The sequence below is a fragment of the Kazachstania africana genome, chromosome 9 (assembly GCF_000304475.1).
Source record: "Kazachstania africana CBS 2517 chromosome 9, complete genome".
In the NCBI taxonomy this organism is placed as follows: domain Eukaryota; kingdom Fungi; phylum Ascomycota; class Saccharomycetes; order Saccharomycetales; family Saccharomycetaceae; genus Kazachstania; species Kazachstania africana.
Genome location: NC_018948.1, coordinates 476809 through 495732, shown reverse-complemented (window position 1 = coordinate 495732; position 18924 = coordinate 476809). Strand labels below are relative to the sequence as shown.

Genomic DNA, 18924 nt, shown 5'->3' with positions numbered 1-18924 from the left:
CTCTCTCTCTCTCTCTCTCTCTCTCTCTCTCTCTCTCTCTCTGCTCGGTTTTGCTCTTATTTGCTTTTCTACGTAATAAAATTGCTCTATTTCTCTTTTCATTCCTGCGATTCTTTCCGTTTCCAGTGATGGAATCTACATGCCCAAAATCCAAATTTCTCCTCCTCACTCACCTCTCTATTTACTTTCTCTACGTCGAATACTCTCTGTCGCTTCCCACTTTACGCTTTCTTCCTGGAGGTTCCTTTTTGCGAAAAGAAAAAAACTGCTGAAAATTTTTCTCGAGCCATCTCCCTCTCTCTCTGAAATCGGAACGGTTAGCAAAAAGCACAGACGTCAATTATTCACCACCACCACCGGTAGAGAATTCTTTTTTTGGCTTCTACGTCTGCAAAACGTCAAATATGTTATTTACCAGTGAGAATTTGGTATATAACAATGACAGGTGAGCCAAAATATCTTGTTGTCCTAAAATTATATATTGTAAATTCATCTAATATTTATATATCTCCCGGAAAGATAAGTTCATTCTCACTCTCTTCGTGATTCCCTACCCTACCTTTTTTTTCAATCTGACAGTGGTACGAAAATTCTCATTGGCAATATGACAGTCGCTACTGAGCAGCGTTCTTCAAGAAACGTATTGACTCCCAAAGTCGATTGGTTTCTTCGGAGAAATACTGGTATCAAAGATACAGTGTCTCTCATGAAAGATCATAGATCTAAAAATTCAACTGTCAGTGTCCCATCTTTATCCTCTGCATCAACCAATAATAATAATTCATGCTCATCCTCAATTTCTTCATATTCATCAAATTCTACCACTAGCACATCCATAACCTCAGATAATATTCTAGATTCTAGTATCAATAACAATACAGTCACCAATAATAATAACAATAATAATACTAATAATAAGAAGAAGTGTCAACGCATAATAGTTCATAGTGATGGTTCGCATAGCCATTTTTTGAAGAATCAGAAAAGACAAGAAAATTTATCCAACTTAATTAAAAGTATACTACATAATAATCAAAATAAACTAGGTAAAGATGCTGTATCGTTAGTTCCGGGTATTATCAACGGTACAATCGCTAATAATGGTGGTAGTAGTACTCATAGTGCACCACCTTCTTTGATAACTAATCTCGTAAATGCCATGGAAAAAGTACCCTCTAATGAATCAACCCTGGGTTCTTTTGAAAAAAAGTACGGTTTTTGTCAAGAGATTCTGGGAAGAGGATCATTTGGTACTGTACGAATTTGTTACAACAAAAAGGAAGACGGTATCGTTGCTGTCAAAGAATTTAAACGTAAAATTTCTAGTGAAGAATCACAGGAAAAATATAATAAAAAATTGACATCGGAATTTTGTATCTCATCATCTTTAAATCATATTAATATCGTCAAGACTCTAGATCTGTACAAGGACTGCAAAGGCAATTACTGTGAAGTCATGGAGTACTGTCCCGGTGGAGATTTATTCTCTTTAATCGTAACTCATGGTAAGCTGAATTATCTAGAAGCTGATTGTTTCTTTAAACAACTTATTCAAGGTGTTGGTTATTTACATGATATGGGAATCTGTCATAGAGATTTAAAACCAGAAAACCTACTGTTGACTTCTCAAGGTACTTTGAAAATCACCGATTTTGGAAGCAGTGAATGCTTTAGAACTGCATGGGAAAAGAGTATTCATCTAGTTGGTGGTATCTGTGGTTCAATGCCATATATTGCACCAGAAGAGTTCGTTCTCCAGGAATTTGATCCAAGACCTGTAGACATATGGGCATGTGGTGTCATTTACATGGCCATGAGAACCGGTCGTCATGTCTGGAATTGTGCTAAGAAAGATGATCAATTCTATTCCAAATATTTGAAATCTAGAAAATCAATGCATGGCTACGAGCCAATTGAAAGTTTGAAGAGAGCGAGATGTAGAAATGTGCTTTATTCGGTTCTAGACCCAGTACCTCATAGAAGAATAACAACTAAAGATATTTTGAAAAGTGAATGGGTCAGAGAAATAAAGATATGTCACGAATCCAAGAAACCTAAAAACTAATATTATTACCACATTATATATATATTCAATCAATATAATTTCTAATCGTAATTACCATAACTGTTAATCACTGGTTATCTCTATTTATGGTGACCAACAATCACTCGAAAAACGTACAATTGAGTATTTACAAAAGTGTACCGTCTGCTCCATCCTCGTTTCTGATAGAGGTAAACCGGAGTGATCTTGTTTGAATGTTACTAGTGTAATAGTTGAAACATGTAACAATCATCTTGAGCATATCTCTCATAAAGATTTTTTCTTTTAGTAATTTTACTTCAAGTTAGTACACCTAACAATTTCAATCAAAAGGCTAAAAAATAAAATCATTAGCAGCTTCTACAAAAAGAAACAAGAAATAAATGTTTATACATATTCTATTATTGTTGATGCGCTGTTTTTACACCTTTACATGTAACTTGAAGGGATTAGATAAACACACAGAAAACAGTTACAGCCTCACTCGTTAAAAAATCACATCAGATTCTATTGTCTCACAAACTCAGCAGCCTTCACCCTTATATGATGCCTTAATGCTCGTTTTGTACTGCCAATTTGGTAATGTAAAGCTCGAGGATATCAATATTTTATTGAATTTTCCTATATTGATTACCTGAATTTATAAATATCACGAAGTTCTTTCTATATAGATCGGCGGATTGACGTAATTTTCGAAAACAGGCATTAGTACATCGATATTTTCAATTGGAAAAAGTCATATAGTAAGTAGTTAATTTACAGTTGGTAAAAAAAAGGCTTGAGCTTATTTAGGTTCCATCCTAGCTCTTTATGCGTTCTTTCATTAAGTCACATAGAAAAGCTGATTTCCAGGATGCTGCTAATAATCACTTTGAAAATGCCAATGTTAAGTTAAATAAATCTATTTCATCCAGTGCCGATTCACTCCTAAACACTAGCTGGTTTGAATCTCCTCATAGCCAAAGGCGGAATAGCGAAAATTCAATATCTTTTAACCAACCTACTACTCCACCTCGTCTCACGAACTCGTCCTCAACTAAAAGTTCACCAATCCACGAGTCTCCTCTTCACCGATTAGCTAATAAAGCTAATTTTGCCTCTAAGTTGTTCAAAAAGACGTCGAACTCAAATCTAAACTCAGTTTTTGCGGCTGATAACATTTTAATGAATTCAAGGGTAGTATATGAGCCTGATATTTCACCAATTAAAAAGAAAGCGTCCAAAAACCTGCTAAATGACGAAAAATTCCTTCCAATAAAGGGTACAATTACCCATTCATGGGGCACTACGCCGTCTTCAACTCTTGGTCCTCAACTCATTAAGTTAAATGCATCTAATTATGAACGAGTATCAAGTTCTGAGCTCGATCCTATTGCAAAAACTGCAGTGGTTGAAACAAACAGTAACGTATCTACCGATGACTCTGAAATTATGAAGAAAATGAAGAATAGAAACTTTAGAATACATTCACAAGATGATATTGTCAGCCTTAGTCAAAATCATTTAAGTTTGGAAAGTTTACCAGAGATTACAATCCTAGAGGCCTCACCTCAAAAAAGTGAGGTTGCTTCATTTTCAAAAGGTGAAGCCGAAAACTTCTTATCTTCGATTTTAGATGTGCGTTCTCATAAGGACTCAGGCTCAGATTCAGACTCTGATACCTCCAGATTTTCCTTCGAATATACTGGTCTGAATGGTCGAACGTCGTCTGTCAAATATTATTCGAAGCCAGATGAACTACAGGTGGAGAAAAATGAAAAAGTTTACATCGACGACCTCTATGAAGATGAAAATTTTGATGAGGATATGAACTTTTATCAAGACCACAGTTTTGAAGAGGAATATAGTACACATCCTATTACACAAACCAAAGCACTTTCAAATGAAAAAGTAGAAAAATACAATGACATCTTCAGTATTTCAGATGATGAAGATGATAGAGAAATGTTTTACGGTGCGCCAGAAAAGGAAATCGGCCATCCCAACTACAAAGTTCATACAGATTTTAAGCAATCAGAGACTGAGGATTCCAAATCAAGTCAACTCTCGGACAAAATACATGATAAGGGTAGTCCGAATGACACTTCAGCAAATATGCCGAGAGAAATACAGCCTGTTAGTTCTAGAAATGGTGCCGTCTCGAATGTGACTGACCACCAACTAGCAATAAACGGCGACAAGCAGAATGGTATTGTTAAACAGGAACAAGATAAACTTAGTAATAGTGTCCAAAAGAAATATAATGCCTTTCCATATGAACATACTATGAGCTACTCTAGTAACGAGTCTGATCTGAGGTCAAAACACTTTCCAGTACTACCTTCTCTTAGTACTTCAAAAAAATTCACACAGCAAGAGGCTCTTCATGGGGGCCAGATAAGATTAAGGGAGGATTCTCAAAAAAGCTATCTAACAAAAAAGGAGAGAAATATCAAGTCGTATAAAGATTTATTAGATTTGTCAGATGAGGAGGAAGAGGAAAAAGAAGAAGAGGAAATTGTTTTTTCAAACCTTGAGCACTTTACCGATGATGCAGAAAATTATGGCTTGCTCTATCAGAGCAATGTCACAAATCCATTAATTGAAAGTTTATATGGACATTCCCCCCTTATATCAAATCTAAAGCCTACAACACCGACAGAAAGTAAGCCATCCACAGGAACGCTGGAGTCTCCTTTCAATCCTACTTCGGCACGTTCATGCGAACTGTCAGAATCTACTTTCAAAAGAACTAATAACGCAGGTACAAGTGTATCTAGTATGTACCTCTTTGGACAAAATTCTCTATGTCATAGTTATATTTCACATCTCCCTCCACCTGCCAAATCTCAGACATTGAAATATCATGATCTGAATAGCAGCTTAGATGCAGAAGTTCCTGATCTGATGAGCAACTTGTATTTTATAGATGAGGCGGAAGAAGATGAATATTATAATTCTCGTAATATTCCAAATGGGAAAACAATGGAGCAGCACGATAAAAACGCATCGTCCAAGGTTATGGTAGATAAAGACGATGACTATTATCTCGATGAAATAAACACAATCCCGGAAGACTATGATTATGATTCAGAATCTTATCGGAATGACTCTCAAATAAAACGGGGTAGACTAAAGCTTAATTTTCGAGCAGCTAAATCGGCGTCAAGTGACGAACGATTCCCAAGTTCATCACTTGCTGCCTTTAAAGAGACGCATAGCTTCAACAGCAAACCTAATGGTGCCAGCAAGGGTGACACCTCGTTAAAGAATAAATTAAAAATAAACAATAGAACAGTAACTTTTTTCAATCACGCTCCGGGACAACCAAAATTGTTCTCTGATAAACATAATTTAAGTGATCAGTCCAGGCCATCTCATCCAGCCTTTGATACTGAATTAGAACCCAGTTTAAACTTTTTTACGACAAGTCCGGGATATACACAGGAAAGCTCATATTCTCTTAGTCCAATATTAGAAACAGTTGGATCTACAACCAGTTCACCGAAAAGATGATTTCCAAAATTTCTCAGTTGTAAGCTTTTGACACATGCCTTACATTTTTTCAGAAGGCAAAAAGACCACTATCAACATTCAAAGAGCATATATTGTTATATTATATAGTTTTAATATATAATATTTAATGAAAAAAAAGTAAAAAAACACACACGCTGAGCTAGAACCTTGTCATTTCTAAGCTAAATATCAAGAAAGTAGAGTAGAAAATTCTAGTCACTTTTTCATCGCCACTTGAATTATTTAATTATCACTTACAGAAAGTCTAATTAAAGTTTGATTTACTCCTAGAGCGTATTTTAATAGACCTGTTCAAATTACGAAGGTACCGCTCCTGCTGTGCTTGCTTTTCGAAGAGCTGAGCAGAACGCTTTCCCGTCACTGTCTCATTGCATGTTTCATTCTTTACAAGATCATAAATGGCGCATCTTGCATCCTGAGCTGTTTTCTCGCACATTTCCAGTACCTCAGTATACCTTTTTCTATTGGGAACTTTACTTTTCTGCGTATTTTTCCCCTCCTCGATATCATCCAGCACTATCACATCAACTAGCTTTCCTCCAATTCTTTCCTGCACTGTCTCGTAATCAAGAATCTTCTTTAGTGGCACATTCCGATTGGCTATTTTCTCACCAGCATCCTCTTCCCTCAATGCCATCGAATTTCGCTTGTGCTTTTCCAAAATGACTGAGCGAGTCAATAATGGACTGCTGGGGAGCGTCAAATCGGTTTTATATGATAAATGTGAAAATTCAGAGTTATTAATAGTAGAGGCCGATTGCTTACTTCCAACATTGGAAAGTTGTCGAGTCGGAAGCACAGGATGTGTGTCTTCATATGTAGTATATTCAAGTTCCAGATTGTAGTCAGAAATGGGACTAGAAAATGATTGAAAAGAGGAGAGTGGTCTAGCTTCTTTGGGTAAATTTTTAGCAGCAGGTCTTTCAAATAATATTTTCGCACTAGATTCTGTATTTTCATGATCAGAATAGGAGGATGTTATACTATCTTCGTCAGACTGTTCTGAAGTATTATCCGGCTCATAGATGTTTGAAGAAGGAGACACTGGCCTCAAAGATGATCTAGCTGGGACTTGAGGGCCAATATTAGTGGAAGTCTTCATACTCCTTTCACTTTGATGACCAACGTACTTTGTAGAAGTCGGTGAAGTGCTTTGTAGATCGACATATTGTAAATCAACACTCCGGATGCTTCTACTTCTTCTGTGCGTGTTTATGAAGGTTCTTGAGGGGCTAGCAGGATTCCTCATGAGACGCAGATTTGACTTAAAGTCTTTAGAAAATTTTTCATCTTCTTCAAATTGGGTTCCTACTCTACTTATATTCTTTGCAGATGCGTTAAAGAATTGAAGATTTTGATGCTCTTCAGTATGATGTTGATGATAGTCCTCAGAAGGCGTCAGTGACGGAAATTTGAAATCGCAATTTAATTTTCCAGTCTCGCTCCACTCCACCTCATCATTTTCTGGTAACTGATCATTATTTTCAAAGGACTGAAGCTTCTCAAAAAAGCTCAGGGTACCATTGGAAAAAGTACTTTTCTGGGAACTTAATGGATTTCGTTCAAGATCGGGTATTATAATTTGTTTGGATGGTGTCGAAAGGATTTTTAATGAATCCCTGGCATTCGAACTGCCCTTTATGCCGAGTGTCCTAGCGGTAATTTTCGGTTTGGAGTTATCAGAGGGAGCATTATCTCCTCCTTTTGGAGTGCCAGGTACATTAACACTGTATTGTAAATCGTTACTTCTTTCATAGGTAGTATTAGGCAATCCTTGCTTTTCCAAAATTTTTGGTTTTCTGAGATTTCTATTCTGAAGCTTGAGATCCACATTTGCATGCTCATCTATTCCTAACAGTTCATCAGTTACTTTTGCATTGCTATCCTTCATATCGAACGAAATATCATATGTCGCCGACGGGATGGAAAGATCCACCGAGGAAACTATTGAATTAGAATACTCCTCTTCAGATAATGTTAGTGCACTTTCTTCACTTTTATCCTCGCAGAAACTATATCCTGCTCCATCGTAGACTAGACTACGCCTTTTTTTGTTATTATTTTGTGGTGACAGAAAAGGTGGCAACTTAATTTCCAATGGAATAGGGATATTATACCTGTTTAATGGTGATTCTGGCGTTAAATATAAATCATCCTTTCTAGGTTTTAGACGTTCTGAAGATGGAATATCGAGGGGAGTAACTTGCCTTCTTATACTAGTGGAGTCATTCGTAGAGGCACTCAGTGTTTCACTTTTGTATAGATTTATTGTGTCTGAGATGATAGATTGTAGTGACTTCGACCTTTTGTGCCCACTAATCACCGGATCACTATATATTAAGGGCTTGACATGATTCCCTCCCTGCGCATTGCTGCAATCCGTTGATTTGGATTTTCGATGCCCATTTCTTGGAGCTCTGTGATTCTGATGAAATTTCCATATATCTTCTGGAACATCAATCATAGTTTTAGTGGTTAAATTCATAAAATGCCCCTGGGATCGTATTTCTTCTTCATTCAGTATATTTGAATCATTCAGGGCTTCATAGTCTTCAGGGTCTTTAGGAAAAACAATCTTCAGAGGAGAAGTTGATGGAGAGTATAAACTATCACTATTTGTGGAAGACTCGATATATTTGGGATCTGGAAGAGAAAAACGTACCTGCGAGGCAGAATTTCTATGTCTTGCAGTTTTGGCAACATTTGATCTTTCCGGCGTCGAACCATTCATGGAGTGATCTGAATATAATCCCAATCCAAGTTCCTCCGTGGCTTGTCGACTAACTCGTCCCCTGAGAAATATTTTTGAATGATCTATCTGAGATGCCATTGAATAAGTGTTAGCCGTTCTTTCTTAAATACCTTCAATTTTGTTAAATATCCCTTGTGTTACTTTGATTATTTTACGAACTCCTGATAAATCAGAGAGTAATACAGGAAACTATGTAGCTATCAGTTGAATTGATATCTCTAGACCTCCTATAGTAAATAACTAGAATCACGATGACATATATGGATATCTCCCATACATATTACATGATGGGAAAAGTAGAGGATTTTATCTATAACAAAATTCTCGAAAAGCGATTTGTTTACATGATTTCCTAAAAAGGAATTTTGCAGTAAATAAGGTAAACTATGAATAGAAACTAAGAACATGGTAAAGAATAGCAGATCAGTTGTCTACTTTGAAATCTACATCCTCGTCTTCGTCATCCTCTTCTTCTTCGGCAACAGAGCTGTCCTTCTGTGCCCCTTGGTCAAGTAGTTCTGCAGTTTTCTTGTAATCGATGACTTTACCTCGTGTCCTTCTCCCACCAGTTATAATATTGGAAGTATCAATTTCAGCCAAATCATCTTCCTCTTCGGCTTCATTGCCAATTAGCATATCCAGCTTTTCATCATCCAAGTCAGACTCATCTTCATCAACTTCCTCTGCAGCGCCCATTTTCTTGCTCTTTTTGTTCAGCTTATTTTCTTTTTCTTCTTTGTCAACCTCAGCATCATAATCATCGTAGTTTCTTCTTCTTCTCTTACGCTTTTCCTTATTGCCACTCTCCTTAGGAATTTGCTCTGCGACAGTTTCCGTACTGGTATGAGTATTTTCATCTTTTGGCGTCTCAGCTTTAATGTCTTCCACTTTATCAGACATTTCTACTCTATATAACACTTAATTTGGACTTTGGTAATTCCTTTAGAACTTATAGTTCGATTTTTGAAGGGTATGCGAAATTATATTAATTTCGTGTAATGTATTAATTTTTACAAGTCTTTTCATATTTGGACAAAAAAAAAAAAAAAAGAAGGTTCCCGAATACTTGAAGAAAAAGAGGTTTTAGAATAATTCCTCATAGATAACTAACCAGTTAATCAGTCTGTTATCCACTCAATAGACGAATATTGCACCTTAGGTATCTAAACTTCTGATAACCAAAATTCAAACCATGTCGGCGACTTCAAAAGTTAAACAGAATAGTCGTCTATCTGACCTTATAAATTATAGGTTAAGAGTTATAGCCCAAGATGGAAGAGTATACATCGGTGAACTTCTTGCCTTCGATAAGCATATGAATCTTATATTAAATGACTGTGTTGAAGAGCGGATACCAAAGACACAGCAGAATAAGATTAGGAAAACATCTGATGATAAAATGCTCAAGGAAGCTGTGAAGATCGAGAAAAGAACTCTTGGCTTAATTATCCTGCGAGGTGAGCACGTACTATCTACTGTTATAGAGGATAAACCTTTATTAACTAAAAAGGAAAGATTGGCTAAGACAAAGAAAGAGGAGAAACAACTATTAAAACAACAGAAGCAGAACAAGAAAGGAAAAGTAACAAAGCCACCTAATTCATCAACACCTACACAAGTCACATCAAGTAGATTCAATAACGTACCACAGCAAACTAAAAAATTTCAACCACCTCCAGGTTTCAAAAGAGGTAAGTTGCAGAGATAAAACATGTCATTTTTCACTATTCATCTGAAAATGACCGTGGATCACAAAATATAAATATAACATATAATGCAATAATTAACACCAGATAGTCCAATAGTATATTGTATTTACACGTTCCTACTTTCTAAGGAACCTACTTTAGGACTCTGAGAACACGGTTACGAGTACCGTCTCTTCTCGCTGATCCTGCATTTAGTCACTCCAAGAGGCAAAGTATATTCAGATAGGTAATATGTATTTTGAGATCCGGAGACCTTGGTTACAGATTATCATAATGGCTTTGGCTTGCGTGATTAATGTGACAGAAATGGCAAATATCTGAAAATACTGTCCGTCATAACAAGTTCGGCAAATTATAATTTATTGGTGTTTCGGACGCGTAAACAACTTACAAATTAAAATGGCTATAATTATTTTATCAAAAAACTATCTATTTACACGTGATACAAATAGTTATTTTTCAATTTCAGCTTTAAAGTGTATTGCGTGTATTATTCCTATTTTTCAGCATAGGAAATCTCGTCATAACAAGAACTTTTTAAAAGCTGTACCCATTGCGGTTTACTAAGAAACTTCTAAAAACTAAAATCTAGTGGATCAACCATGAGCTGGGATGGCTTTAAGAAGGCAATTAATCGAGCTGGTAATAGTGTGCTCGTAAAGGATGTGGACAAAACAGTCGACAAGGAATATAACATGGAAGAACGTAGGTTCAAAACACTCGAGAAAGCAGGTGATTCTTTGACTAAGGAAGCTAAAGGTTATCTTGATTCGATCAGAGCTGTTACTGCATCACAAGTCGCTATTGCTGAAGGTATATCCAGTCTGTATGATGATTCTAAATTTGTAACGGGATCGAACTACAATGTTGGAAGATATTATTTACAAAGTGTACAAGACTTTGACCAAGAAACCGTGAAGCAACTAGATGGCCCGTTTAGAGAGACTGTTTTAGACCCTATAACTAAATTTTCGAGTTACTTCAGAGAAATTGATGATGCCATCAAGAAAAGAGAACATAAGAAGAAGGACTATGATGCAGCCAAGGCCAAAGTTCGTAGATTAGTGGATAAACCTGCAAAGGATGCAGCAAAGCTTCCAAGAGCTGAAAAGGAATTGGCATTAGCCAAGGATATTTTTGATAATCTAAATGAACAGTTGAAGACAGAGCTTCCACAGTTGGTCTCTTTGAGAGTCCCTTACTATGATCCAAGTTTCGAAGCCCTAGTTAAAATCCAGCTACGTTTCTGTACAGATGGTTATACAAGATTGGCACAGATTCAACAGTATTTAGATCAACAATCAAGAGATGATTATGCTAATGGTGTTCTAGATGACAAGATAGCCTCCTTGTTACAGCAAATGACAAGTTTGGATATTTGTGCATTGGGCTTCAAGTAGACACTATAACACTTTCAAGCAGATTAATGATTTATAAAATATTGAATGTGCAAAGACATATAAGTCGCATATATATCACTTTCTAATTGTATAGTTATCAATAGATAGCGAATTCCTCTGACATTATTTTCCAGAATTTCTGCAAGCTCTGTTTTGTTAGAATCAAACCTTTTTGCCTCGCTATCTTTTAAAGGGTACATTTTGGTATGGGTACTTAGTTGTTACAAAAATCTTTTGATGAACGCTTTTATTTTTGAACCAGAAGTTCGCAGCCTATCTGTTAACCTATAAAGCAGGATTCGATGAGCCCTACTTCCTTTAAAATGATCATCTACAATCTGGCAAGGAAGGGTTCAAGCTCCTGGAGCACAAACCTTTTCGATATTCTAAAGGCCAACAATATATTTCTAGTTTCTGAAACTAGTAGATAATGGCAGCATTGTTGGTGACTTTTTTGACACATATCAGCAAGCTACGAACATTCTTTTAGGTGATCTTTCTGCAAAAAAAGATAAAGCATTCACAAAATCCCGCTACCCTAATACCACTTCTTTACGGCATATCACACAGTTCATGGAAGATAAAACATAATGGGGTCAAGTTTTGTTTTTGCAGGTCTTGGAAAAAAATTTGAGAAGCAGAACCGTATGCTGCCGTAAGCCGTACCATTTACACGCTTAGATTATTTTGTTTATCGTACTTTGGGACGTGCATAGTGCCTCGAAGAAGACTTTACTACAGATTACAATTGAATGCATCTCTCTGAAAAAAAATGAAATATATATGTATATAGATAATTATCTAGTTTTGATCCTTCATAATATATCTAAGGCATTTACTTTTCTCGCTTGGCCAAGATTTACTCATTGTAACGGAGCGTACAATATTTGAGTGACGTATTTTTGCCTGTATCTTACGATGGATGCAACACAGAGTGTATTATGTTTGATACTGCTTGTTGCTAAATGATTTAAAATTACATGGTTGGGGATAGGCAATGCACCAGATGTGTTCTCATTACTTTCTCCTTGAGAATTAGAATAACTATTCAAAATAACATTTTCTAAGTGAGGTGGTAACTGAGGGGGTGTTAGCCACGCCATATTTTGATGGTTATTTTGCTGTTGATCTAGAGTTAAATAGTATTGTTCCATGACGGTTGGATCTGTAAAAACGGCTGGAATATCCTGAGTATAATCATATTGAGGTTTTTGTGGCATTTCGTCATGGAAACGGGAAAAACCATCTCCCATCTCATCTGGTTCTCTTTCTATTTGTAGCGCTATTCTTGAGCGTGCACTTAGAGGCTGATTCTCGACCTTGATAGATGCCTCATTTTGCTGCAAATTCTGTTGCTGAGCTTGTTGTGATTGTGCACTCGAGTCCCATGTTCCAAAGGTGGTAGTAGTTGGAGCGCCAGTTACCTCTGTGGCAGGAGCTATCACTTCTAAGTAATTGACAAAGTTACCCATCTGATCAGTAGCTGTTGGTAAATAGTCACTAAACCTCAATTCATTGTCAACAATGAATCTAAATCTGTGCGTTCCTGGTGGTAATTGTAACTTCACATAAAAGACACCAGGCTGACCAGGTACTGGTACTAACCCAATCATTTTTCTCCAGCCAGTAAAGGAGCCTGTAACATAAGCTTTAGTACCCCCTTGCTGCCAAGTAATATCTACTGGGACCATAGTATTGCTGGAGGTTGTTGTATTTGATGGTTGCTGAACAGGCGGCTGATCAACTTGATGAAATTGGTCCTGAACTTCTTTTTTGAATTCTACCTCTTGGTCACTTCCATTGATATTCATGCTATCTCTATCACTAGTGCTGGAAGTACTTTCATTGTCGCTATCTGACACATCCCCTGAACCGTGCTCGTGGTGATTTGAATAAGGTGAAATTTCGTCATCATCATCAAATATTAACGTCGATCTTGATCTCTGTCTTCCTGTAATAGATTGTGGGTCCAGTTCACCTGCACCATCTACATTCATTTGAGACAGGCTCTCTGTTAAAGCTGCTGTTCCGTTTGGATCACTATGATTGACGGCATCGCTCACATCCAGCATTGAAGCGTCTTTGTTGTCCATGGTACGTGTGTATTAAGTTAGGAATATGTGAGCTTACTGATTGAATAGGTATATTTGTTAATGAAAGGTGATGTTACGATCAATCTCCGTAATTTTCTGTTCACTCGCTTTTGATTTCAAAATCTTTTTTCGGAAATTATATATGAATAGCTTTGATAGAGTATGAAGCTATTGAAGAAGATATAAATATTTTACTTTCTAATCAACTGGACGGGAATTTAGTTCACCCGTAAAATGGTAATCACGTCAACAGCGAAGATTATAAAAGGCAGGTTGAAGTTTAATCCTTTGAATACCCGCTAATATTATGAGATTATTTCAAAATCTGACAAACTGGCCGAATTAACAACAAAAACGTTTACCTATCGTTTACCGTGACAGTATATCGTTTAAAGAGTTAATAATAACTAAAAGTATATAGTAATTGAAGATTAGTTTATCATGTGCCAGGTCTACTGTTCGTTGAATATTTGAATATTTTCCAGTATATTTCGTATTGGAGGGAGCATTATTTTGCCTTCACTACTGTTACTCCTAGAGAAATGGTCCGTATCATCTTCTTCGTCACCCATCGACAGATGAAAGGTTGCATGTCCTTGTGTTCTTGTTGGGGCCCTATATGTATCCATATAGAGTAAATTTGAGTCATTACGCTGTTTATATAGTAAAGATCCAGCCTCTTGTGAGGCATCGTTGTTCAGTAGCGAGCCCAATGAAACTATACTACTGGAGGTCGATATAGGCCTTGGAGGAACGGAAGTTAGCGCCGCCGAGATTGGAATATTGCAGCATTGGTCATGTTCTTGAAGGCGCGTCAGTTTTTGCGGGCTGCTCAATGCTGTTATTAGAGGCTTTGTAGTCTTCTTTTGCTTTGTAACAGAATTTATGGAATATGATGACTCCTTCTCTGATATTGGGGTCCTCAGACTTCTCGAAAAGACTGACGAAGCTGAAGATGACATATCACTCAATCCAAGAGAGCTGTTTGAGCGATAAGAAAAGTTTGAAGAACCTTGTTGAAAAGGTACCCCTGGCATTGAAGTTGTATTTACGGGGGCCTGTGCCATTGACGAAAGGGAACTTGACGAAAGGTATGGCTGATTAGAAGAATATAAAGACAATATTGAGCTATTTCTTTCAATGGGTATCGAGGGTTGAGAGGATGTAATATTGTAACTCCTTTCATCGGGAGCGGGGTTTGATGACTGCGTTGTAACAGCAACTTCTGTAAGTTTTTGTAAATTCGAGGTCATACTTTTCGGTGAAGTAACATTTTTACCATCGGAGTCTGTACTATCATATTCTTCACTGTTACCTTTACTACTTCCAATCAGTTGCCTGGGGGGACTAGACAATTTCGAGGCTGTTTTTTTAGTGCTTTTTGCTCTTGGCTTTCTTGATTTTCTTTGTAAACCTGTGGCATGTGTTCTGGAGTGTCTTTTCAGTTCGTCACTTCTACTAAAATGTTTCTCACATCCAGGAAAGGTACAGGCATGTGGCTTTTCACCAGTGTGGGTTCGAACATGTCTCTTTTTGTGTTCCAGTCTGTGGAACCCTCTTTGACATAGTTCGCATCTGAATGGTCTTTGATCATTGTCAGCAGGAAAAGGTGATTGAATCTTGACCATTTTGAATGCTCGGTTTGCTGTAAAGTGTCGATGAAAATGTCAAATAACTGAATAAAATTTGCGGAATGTTTCTCATTTCAGTACATCTGTCTCTTATATATATAAATGTGTGTGTGTGTAGTTCCGGAATGACTGGATCATTTTCAAGAGAGGAGAAAATTGCTGCTTAAAGTTTTTCCAAGAAACTACGGGATAGCTCTTTTATCGTGTAGCTAAAACTCTGTGTCTTATTTGTAAATTTTCCATGCAGTCGGCTAAAAAGCCAAGTTATTTCTAATAGTCTCCCTAAGTGGGAAGCATCTTTTGCGTACATGTCGTTTTACTCTGTGAAGTTGACGTAGAGATAAAAAATTTCCGTTAAGTAAATTGCCAAAAAATATGTGCAGAACGAGGAAAATATGAGTTGGTGGAGAAATTGCTCGAGGTCAAATTTTTTTCTGGAAGTAAGTGGGGTATATAGATGTTCCTTGTTTTTTCGGCACTATATTTGCGTAGAATTAAGATGCATGAGTTTTTCCGGTCCTCCACCGAGGACGTTTTATTTTTCTTGTGTAGTCACTTGTTTTTCCCCATTCACAGACAAGATCTCGCAGATGATTTCATTTTTTTTATTTATGGAGAAGGAACATATAACAAGAAGAAGCTGTAGTTGGTTTTTCCGAGACCAGGAATTTTTTTCAGTTGTCCGACCAGAAAGGGAAGGCAGTAAAGTCAGGCTGAAAATGACATGATATTTTTTCACCTTTTTTCCTATTATGAAGGGAGGAGCCAATTTTCACAGTGTACATGCTACAGCGTTTTACACCAAGACAGCTTAGCAACGTCGGGAAAATACGCAGTACGCAGTACACAGTACTAGAACTGGGGCTACATGCGCCGGAGAAAGATTCTAAGAGGGCAGGGGATCCAATTATTGCTGCCACATTACTGGTAAAATGGGACATTATTCTAGCTAGTAACGTTGGAAATTTTTAAGACGTTTAAGGACTCATAAAATGAAGGATCACTGTGCAATATGGGGGGAACATTTATGTTATATAGTCTTTCAAGGACAAGTGTAATATAAAGAACCACTACTATTTTTGACGTATGGAATTTTTGAAATCGGTGTATCGCCTATCATTAGTAGAATTTCTCGAGTCACGGTTTGTTGCAGGCGAGGCGTGCTGTACCTTTTTTTTTTCTCATTCAACAAAGCAGCCCACACTTCCACCCCGAGGTAAAACTGTAAGCACCGGAATACTATACAATGCAACATGAAGATATGGCATATTGGAATACGTCATGTCCCATTACCATGTGCTAAGTTTTGGTCGTTTAGTAATTGATTACCTTTGAGATGCTGCACATATTATTTGAACATAATAGCTTCTTTCTTTTTAAAGTTTTGTTGTGAGGCAGTGTATTTGTAGCCGGCCATTACATCAAATTAAATATCTGATAGTAGCAAATAAATAAATAAATGATAAAACTTTGGTAATCTGATGTTCATATAGCATTTGTGATGGATATGTTTTCTTTAAGTAAAAATTAGATTCAAGTATAATGTGTAGATTTGAGCCAAATTAGCCTTAATAACTTGTGTAAATCAAACTAATGCATAAATGGGACGATCTAGCTTTGCCCTGTAATGCCCAAGAAAACTACTTTCATCATAAATCGAGATGAATACTGATTCCCTTTTGCAGGTTTTAGGGTAAACAACCTGTTGCTTAATGTTACTTACTGTGTCTCTTATAGGCGGTAATATGGCAGTCAACCCATAGTGAATGCAATATTTCAACAGCGTTGAGTTGAAATACAAATAATGGGCACATCACCTTAAGGTATCACAAGGCAACTATAACGTGTGAAGGGTTGAGATAGGTATAGTATGCTGAACAGAGGTGAGGTGGCCATTAGATGAACTTCACGTTACTATAGATCTTTATTCTTTTAGATATGCTCTGAATTAGACATATGAGACACAATGGACTAACAAAATAATATACATAAATTATAATGTAAATAAATATCGAAGAAATTTCTCTTATAAAAATGGGCTAGTAGTCACATGTATGATATTCTTCGGTTATAATTCACATTGCTAAATTTTGGCGTACATATTGAAAATAATATTTTCAACCCTTTATCCAAAAATCTTAAAATATTTATGACATGTTTTATCAATATATCGTTCAATTTCGATATTTTTCTGAGAGATGTTCGAGAAATTTGGAAAGGCAATTTTACAATTCGCTTCTGATTTGTTATGTATCGACTCCATTACATTGATTAAAAAGTTAATTTCTGGAAGGTTAATAGCTCTTAGAATATACCAGGTTTCAAATTAGAGTTAGCTTGGAATATAATCTTTATTACTGGCCCACCTTAAATTTTTTTTAAGGTTGATCCAAACCAAACAACCTTTGAAGTGCTTATTGAAAGTCAGCTTTTATGCTAATTGTACCGATATGAAGAAGTTCGACATTAACGTTAAACACGGCAATGGCCACGATATAATTATGAGAGTATAGGCTATTACATTACTCGATAAATATGATTATAGCTAAATGGGCCACTCTTATTGAACGTGAAATATATGTTGCTGTCTTACCATTTAGCTTTTCCGAAGGGGAACAGTCTTCAATTTTTATAATAATTGTTTTCAATTGTCAAATATTGTAATGCTAGTTGTATTTTCTGTAAGAATTGTGTAGAAAAGAAAAGGAATAATCCACAAAATTGAAGAACAAGTGAAATGTGCGTAAGATGTATTGTAAGTGTAATACGGTAACAAGACAGATAATACAGAGAGAATATGACACGGCTTGTGTATATTCTAATTCAGGGACAGAGAGCGTGGAAATCGATCTGATCGTATAACTATAGCTAAAAGCGTATCAAATAGCTTGTCCTTTTTTATTATATAAAATTATAAAGTAAGATAAAAGATTAAGAACAAATATGACGAAGAATTCCTTTTTATAGTGTGGAATTCTTCAAGATGACAAAAGTTGCGTCTATGAAAAGTTTTCACTAATATTCAACCAAAATCAATAATGTGAAATATTTAATTTAATCAATTGAACAGCGGGTGTCTAGGTTTTGATTCTGGGAAAACAGTCACACGAATTTAGAGCTTAATGTTGTATTTTCCCAGTCTATGTTACAACAAGATGAAAACTTGAAGGGCGTGTGGTCTAGAGGTATGATTTCCGCTTAGGGTGCGGGAGGTCCCGGGTTCGATTCCCGGCTCGCCCCCATTGTAATTTTTCTTTCTATCAACATTGCTATTTATGTGAATACCTATGCATAGATAATTATTTTTTTAGCAAACGTTTTCAGCTGATAGCCTATAAGAGATTAGTGCGTATATATAAAGGTATATAACAAAGTAGAACCTTTTTTTTATTTTCCAATGGTCTTCTCATTGTGTAATTTTTAGGCAAGAACACGTCTTTTTTTCGAAACTCCGATGAAGCGGACTTACTGCCAAGCAATGACTTTCAAAGATGCCGAAGTAACGGAATATTGTAATTTGGTCGATGAATTCCATTCATACAGTATTAAAAAAAAGAGTATTCATGGAGTTTATACCTATGTACATGTATAATGCTTGTAGAGCTTTTAAAGATATCCTTATTTCCGGAACAAAAATCAGCTATAGTCTCTTAATTTAGTTGTTCAGCATTTTGAAAAGCCTATTGAGAAGGATTTTTAAAAAAAACGACGAATTTCCCTTTAAAAAACGAATGACCGACCAATCACAATTAGTTACAGAACTATAGAAAAAAAGCCTG

At 36.4% G+C, this 18924-nt stretch overlaps 8 protein-coding genes and 1 non-coding gene across 9 annotated transcripts; 5 read left to right on the top strand and 4 right to left on the bottom strand.

Moving 5' to 3' along the window:
• Positions 1 to 604: 604 nt before the first annotated feature.
• Positions 605 to 2065, top strand: SAT4 (serine/threonine protein kinase SAT4; the record flags this gene model as incomplete). The annotated part of the gene is made up of 1 exon (XM_003959109.1): positions 605 to 2065. One exon carries the CDS (start codon positions 605 to 607, stop codon positions 2063 to 2065), a length of 1461 nt encoding a protein of 486 aa, XP_003959158.1.
• A 789-nt stretch (positions 2066 to 2854) lies between these two features.
• On the top strand, positions 2855 to 5539 carry ZRG8 (Zrg8p; the record flags this gene model as incomplete). The annotated part of the gene is made up of 1 exon (XM_003959108.1): positions 2855 to 5539. The coding sequence occupies one exon, from the start codon at positions 2855 to 2857 to the stop codon at positions 5537 to 5539; it is 2685 nt and encodes an 894-aa protein (XP_003959157.1).
• Positions 5540 to 5804: 265 nt separating this feature from the next.
• Positions 5805 to 8390, bottom strand: FIR1 (Fir1p; the record flags this gene model as incomplete). Its single annotated transcript, XM_003959107.1, has 1 exon — positions 5805 to 8390. The coding sequence occupies one exon, from the start codon at positions 8388 to 8390 to the stop codon at positions 5805 to 5807; it is 2586 nt and encodes an 861-aa protein (XP_003959156.1).
• Positions 8391 to 8735: 345 nt separating this feature from the next.
• Positions 8736 to 9212, bottom strand: CHZ1 (Chz1p; the record flags this gene model as incomplete). The annotated part of the gene is made up of 1 exon (XM_003959106.1): positions 8736 to 9212. One exon carries the CDS (start codon positions 9210 to 9212, stop codon positions 8736 to 8738), a length of 477 nt encoding a protein of 158 aa, XP_003959155.1.
• Positions 9213 to 9504: 292 nt separating this feature from the next.
• SMB1 (mRNA splicing protein SMB1) lies at positions 9505 to 10020 on the top strand (the record flags this gene model as incomplete). Its single annotated transcript, XM_003959105.1, has 1 exon — positions 9505 to 10020. The coding sequence occupies one exon, from the start codon at positions 9505 to 9507 to the stop codon at positions 10018 to 10020; it is 516 nt and encodes a 171-aa protein (XP_003959154.1).
• Positions 10021 to 10623: 603 nt separating this feature from the next.
• Positions 10624 to 11421, top strand: KAFR0I02390 (BAR domain-containing protein; the record flags this gene model as incomplete). Its single annotated transcript, XM_003959104.1, has 1 exon — positions 10624 to 11421. The coding sequence occupies one exon, from the start codon at positions 10624 to 10626 to the stop codon at positions 11419 to 11421; it is 798 nt and encodes a 265-aa protein (XP_003959153.1).
• Positions 11422 to 12284: 863 nt separating this feature from the next.
• GAL83 (Gal83p) lies at positions 12285 to 13514 on the bottom strand (the record flags this gene model as incomplete). Its single annotated transcript, XM_003959103.1, has 1 exon — positions 12285 to 13514. One exon carries the CDS (start codon positions 13512 to 13514, stop codon positions 12285 to 12287), a length of 1230 nt encoding a protein of 409 aa, XP_003959152.1.
• A 452-nt stretch (positions 13515 to 13966) lies between these two features.
• Positions 13967 to 15142, bottom strand: KAFR0I02370 (C2H2-type zinc finger protein; the record flags this gene model as incomplete). Its single annotated transcript, XM_003959102.1, has 1 exon — positions 13967 to 15142. One exon carries the CDS (start codon positions 15140 to 15142, stop codon positions 13967 to 13969), a length of 1176 nt encoding a protein of 391 aa, XP_003959151.1.
• Positions 15143 to 18313: 3171 nt separating this feature from the next.
• Positions 18314 to 18385, top strand: KAFR0Itrna6P. Its single transcript has one exon. It is a non-coding gene; the product is annotated as a tRNA-Pro (tRNA).
• Positions 18386 to 18924: the final 539 nt, after the last annotated feature.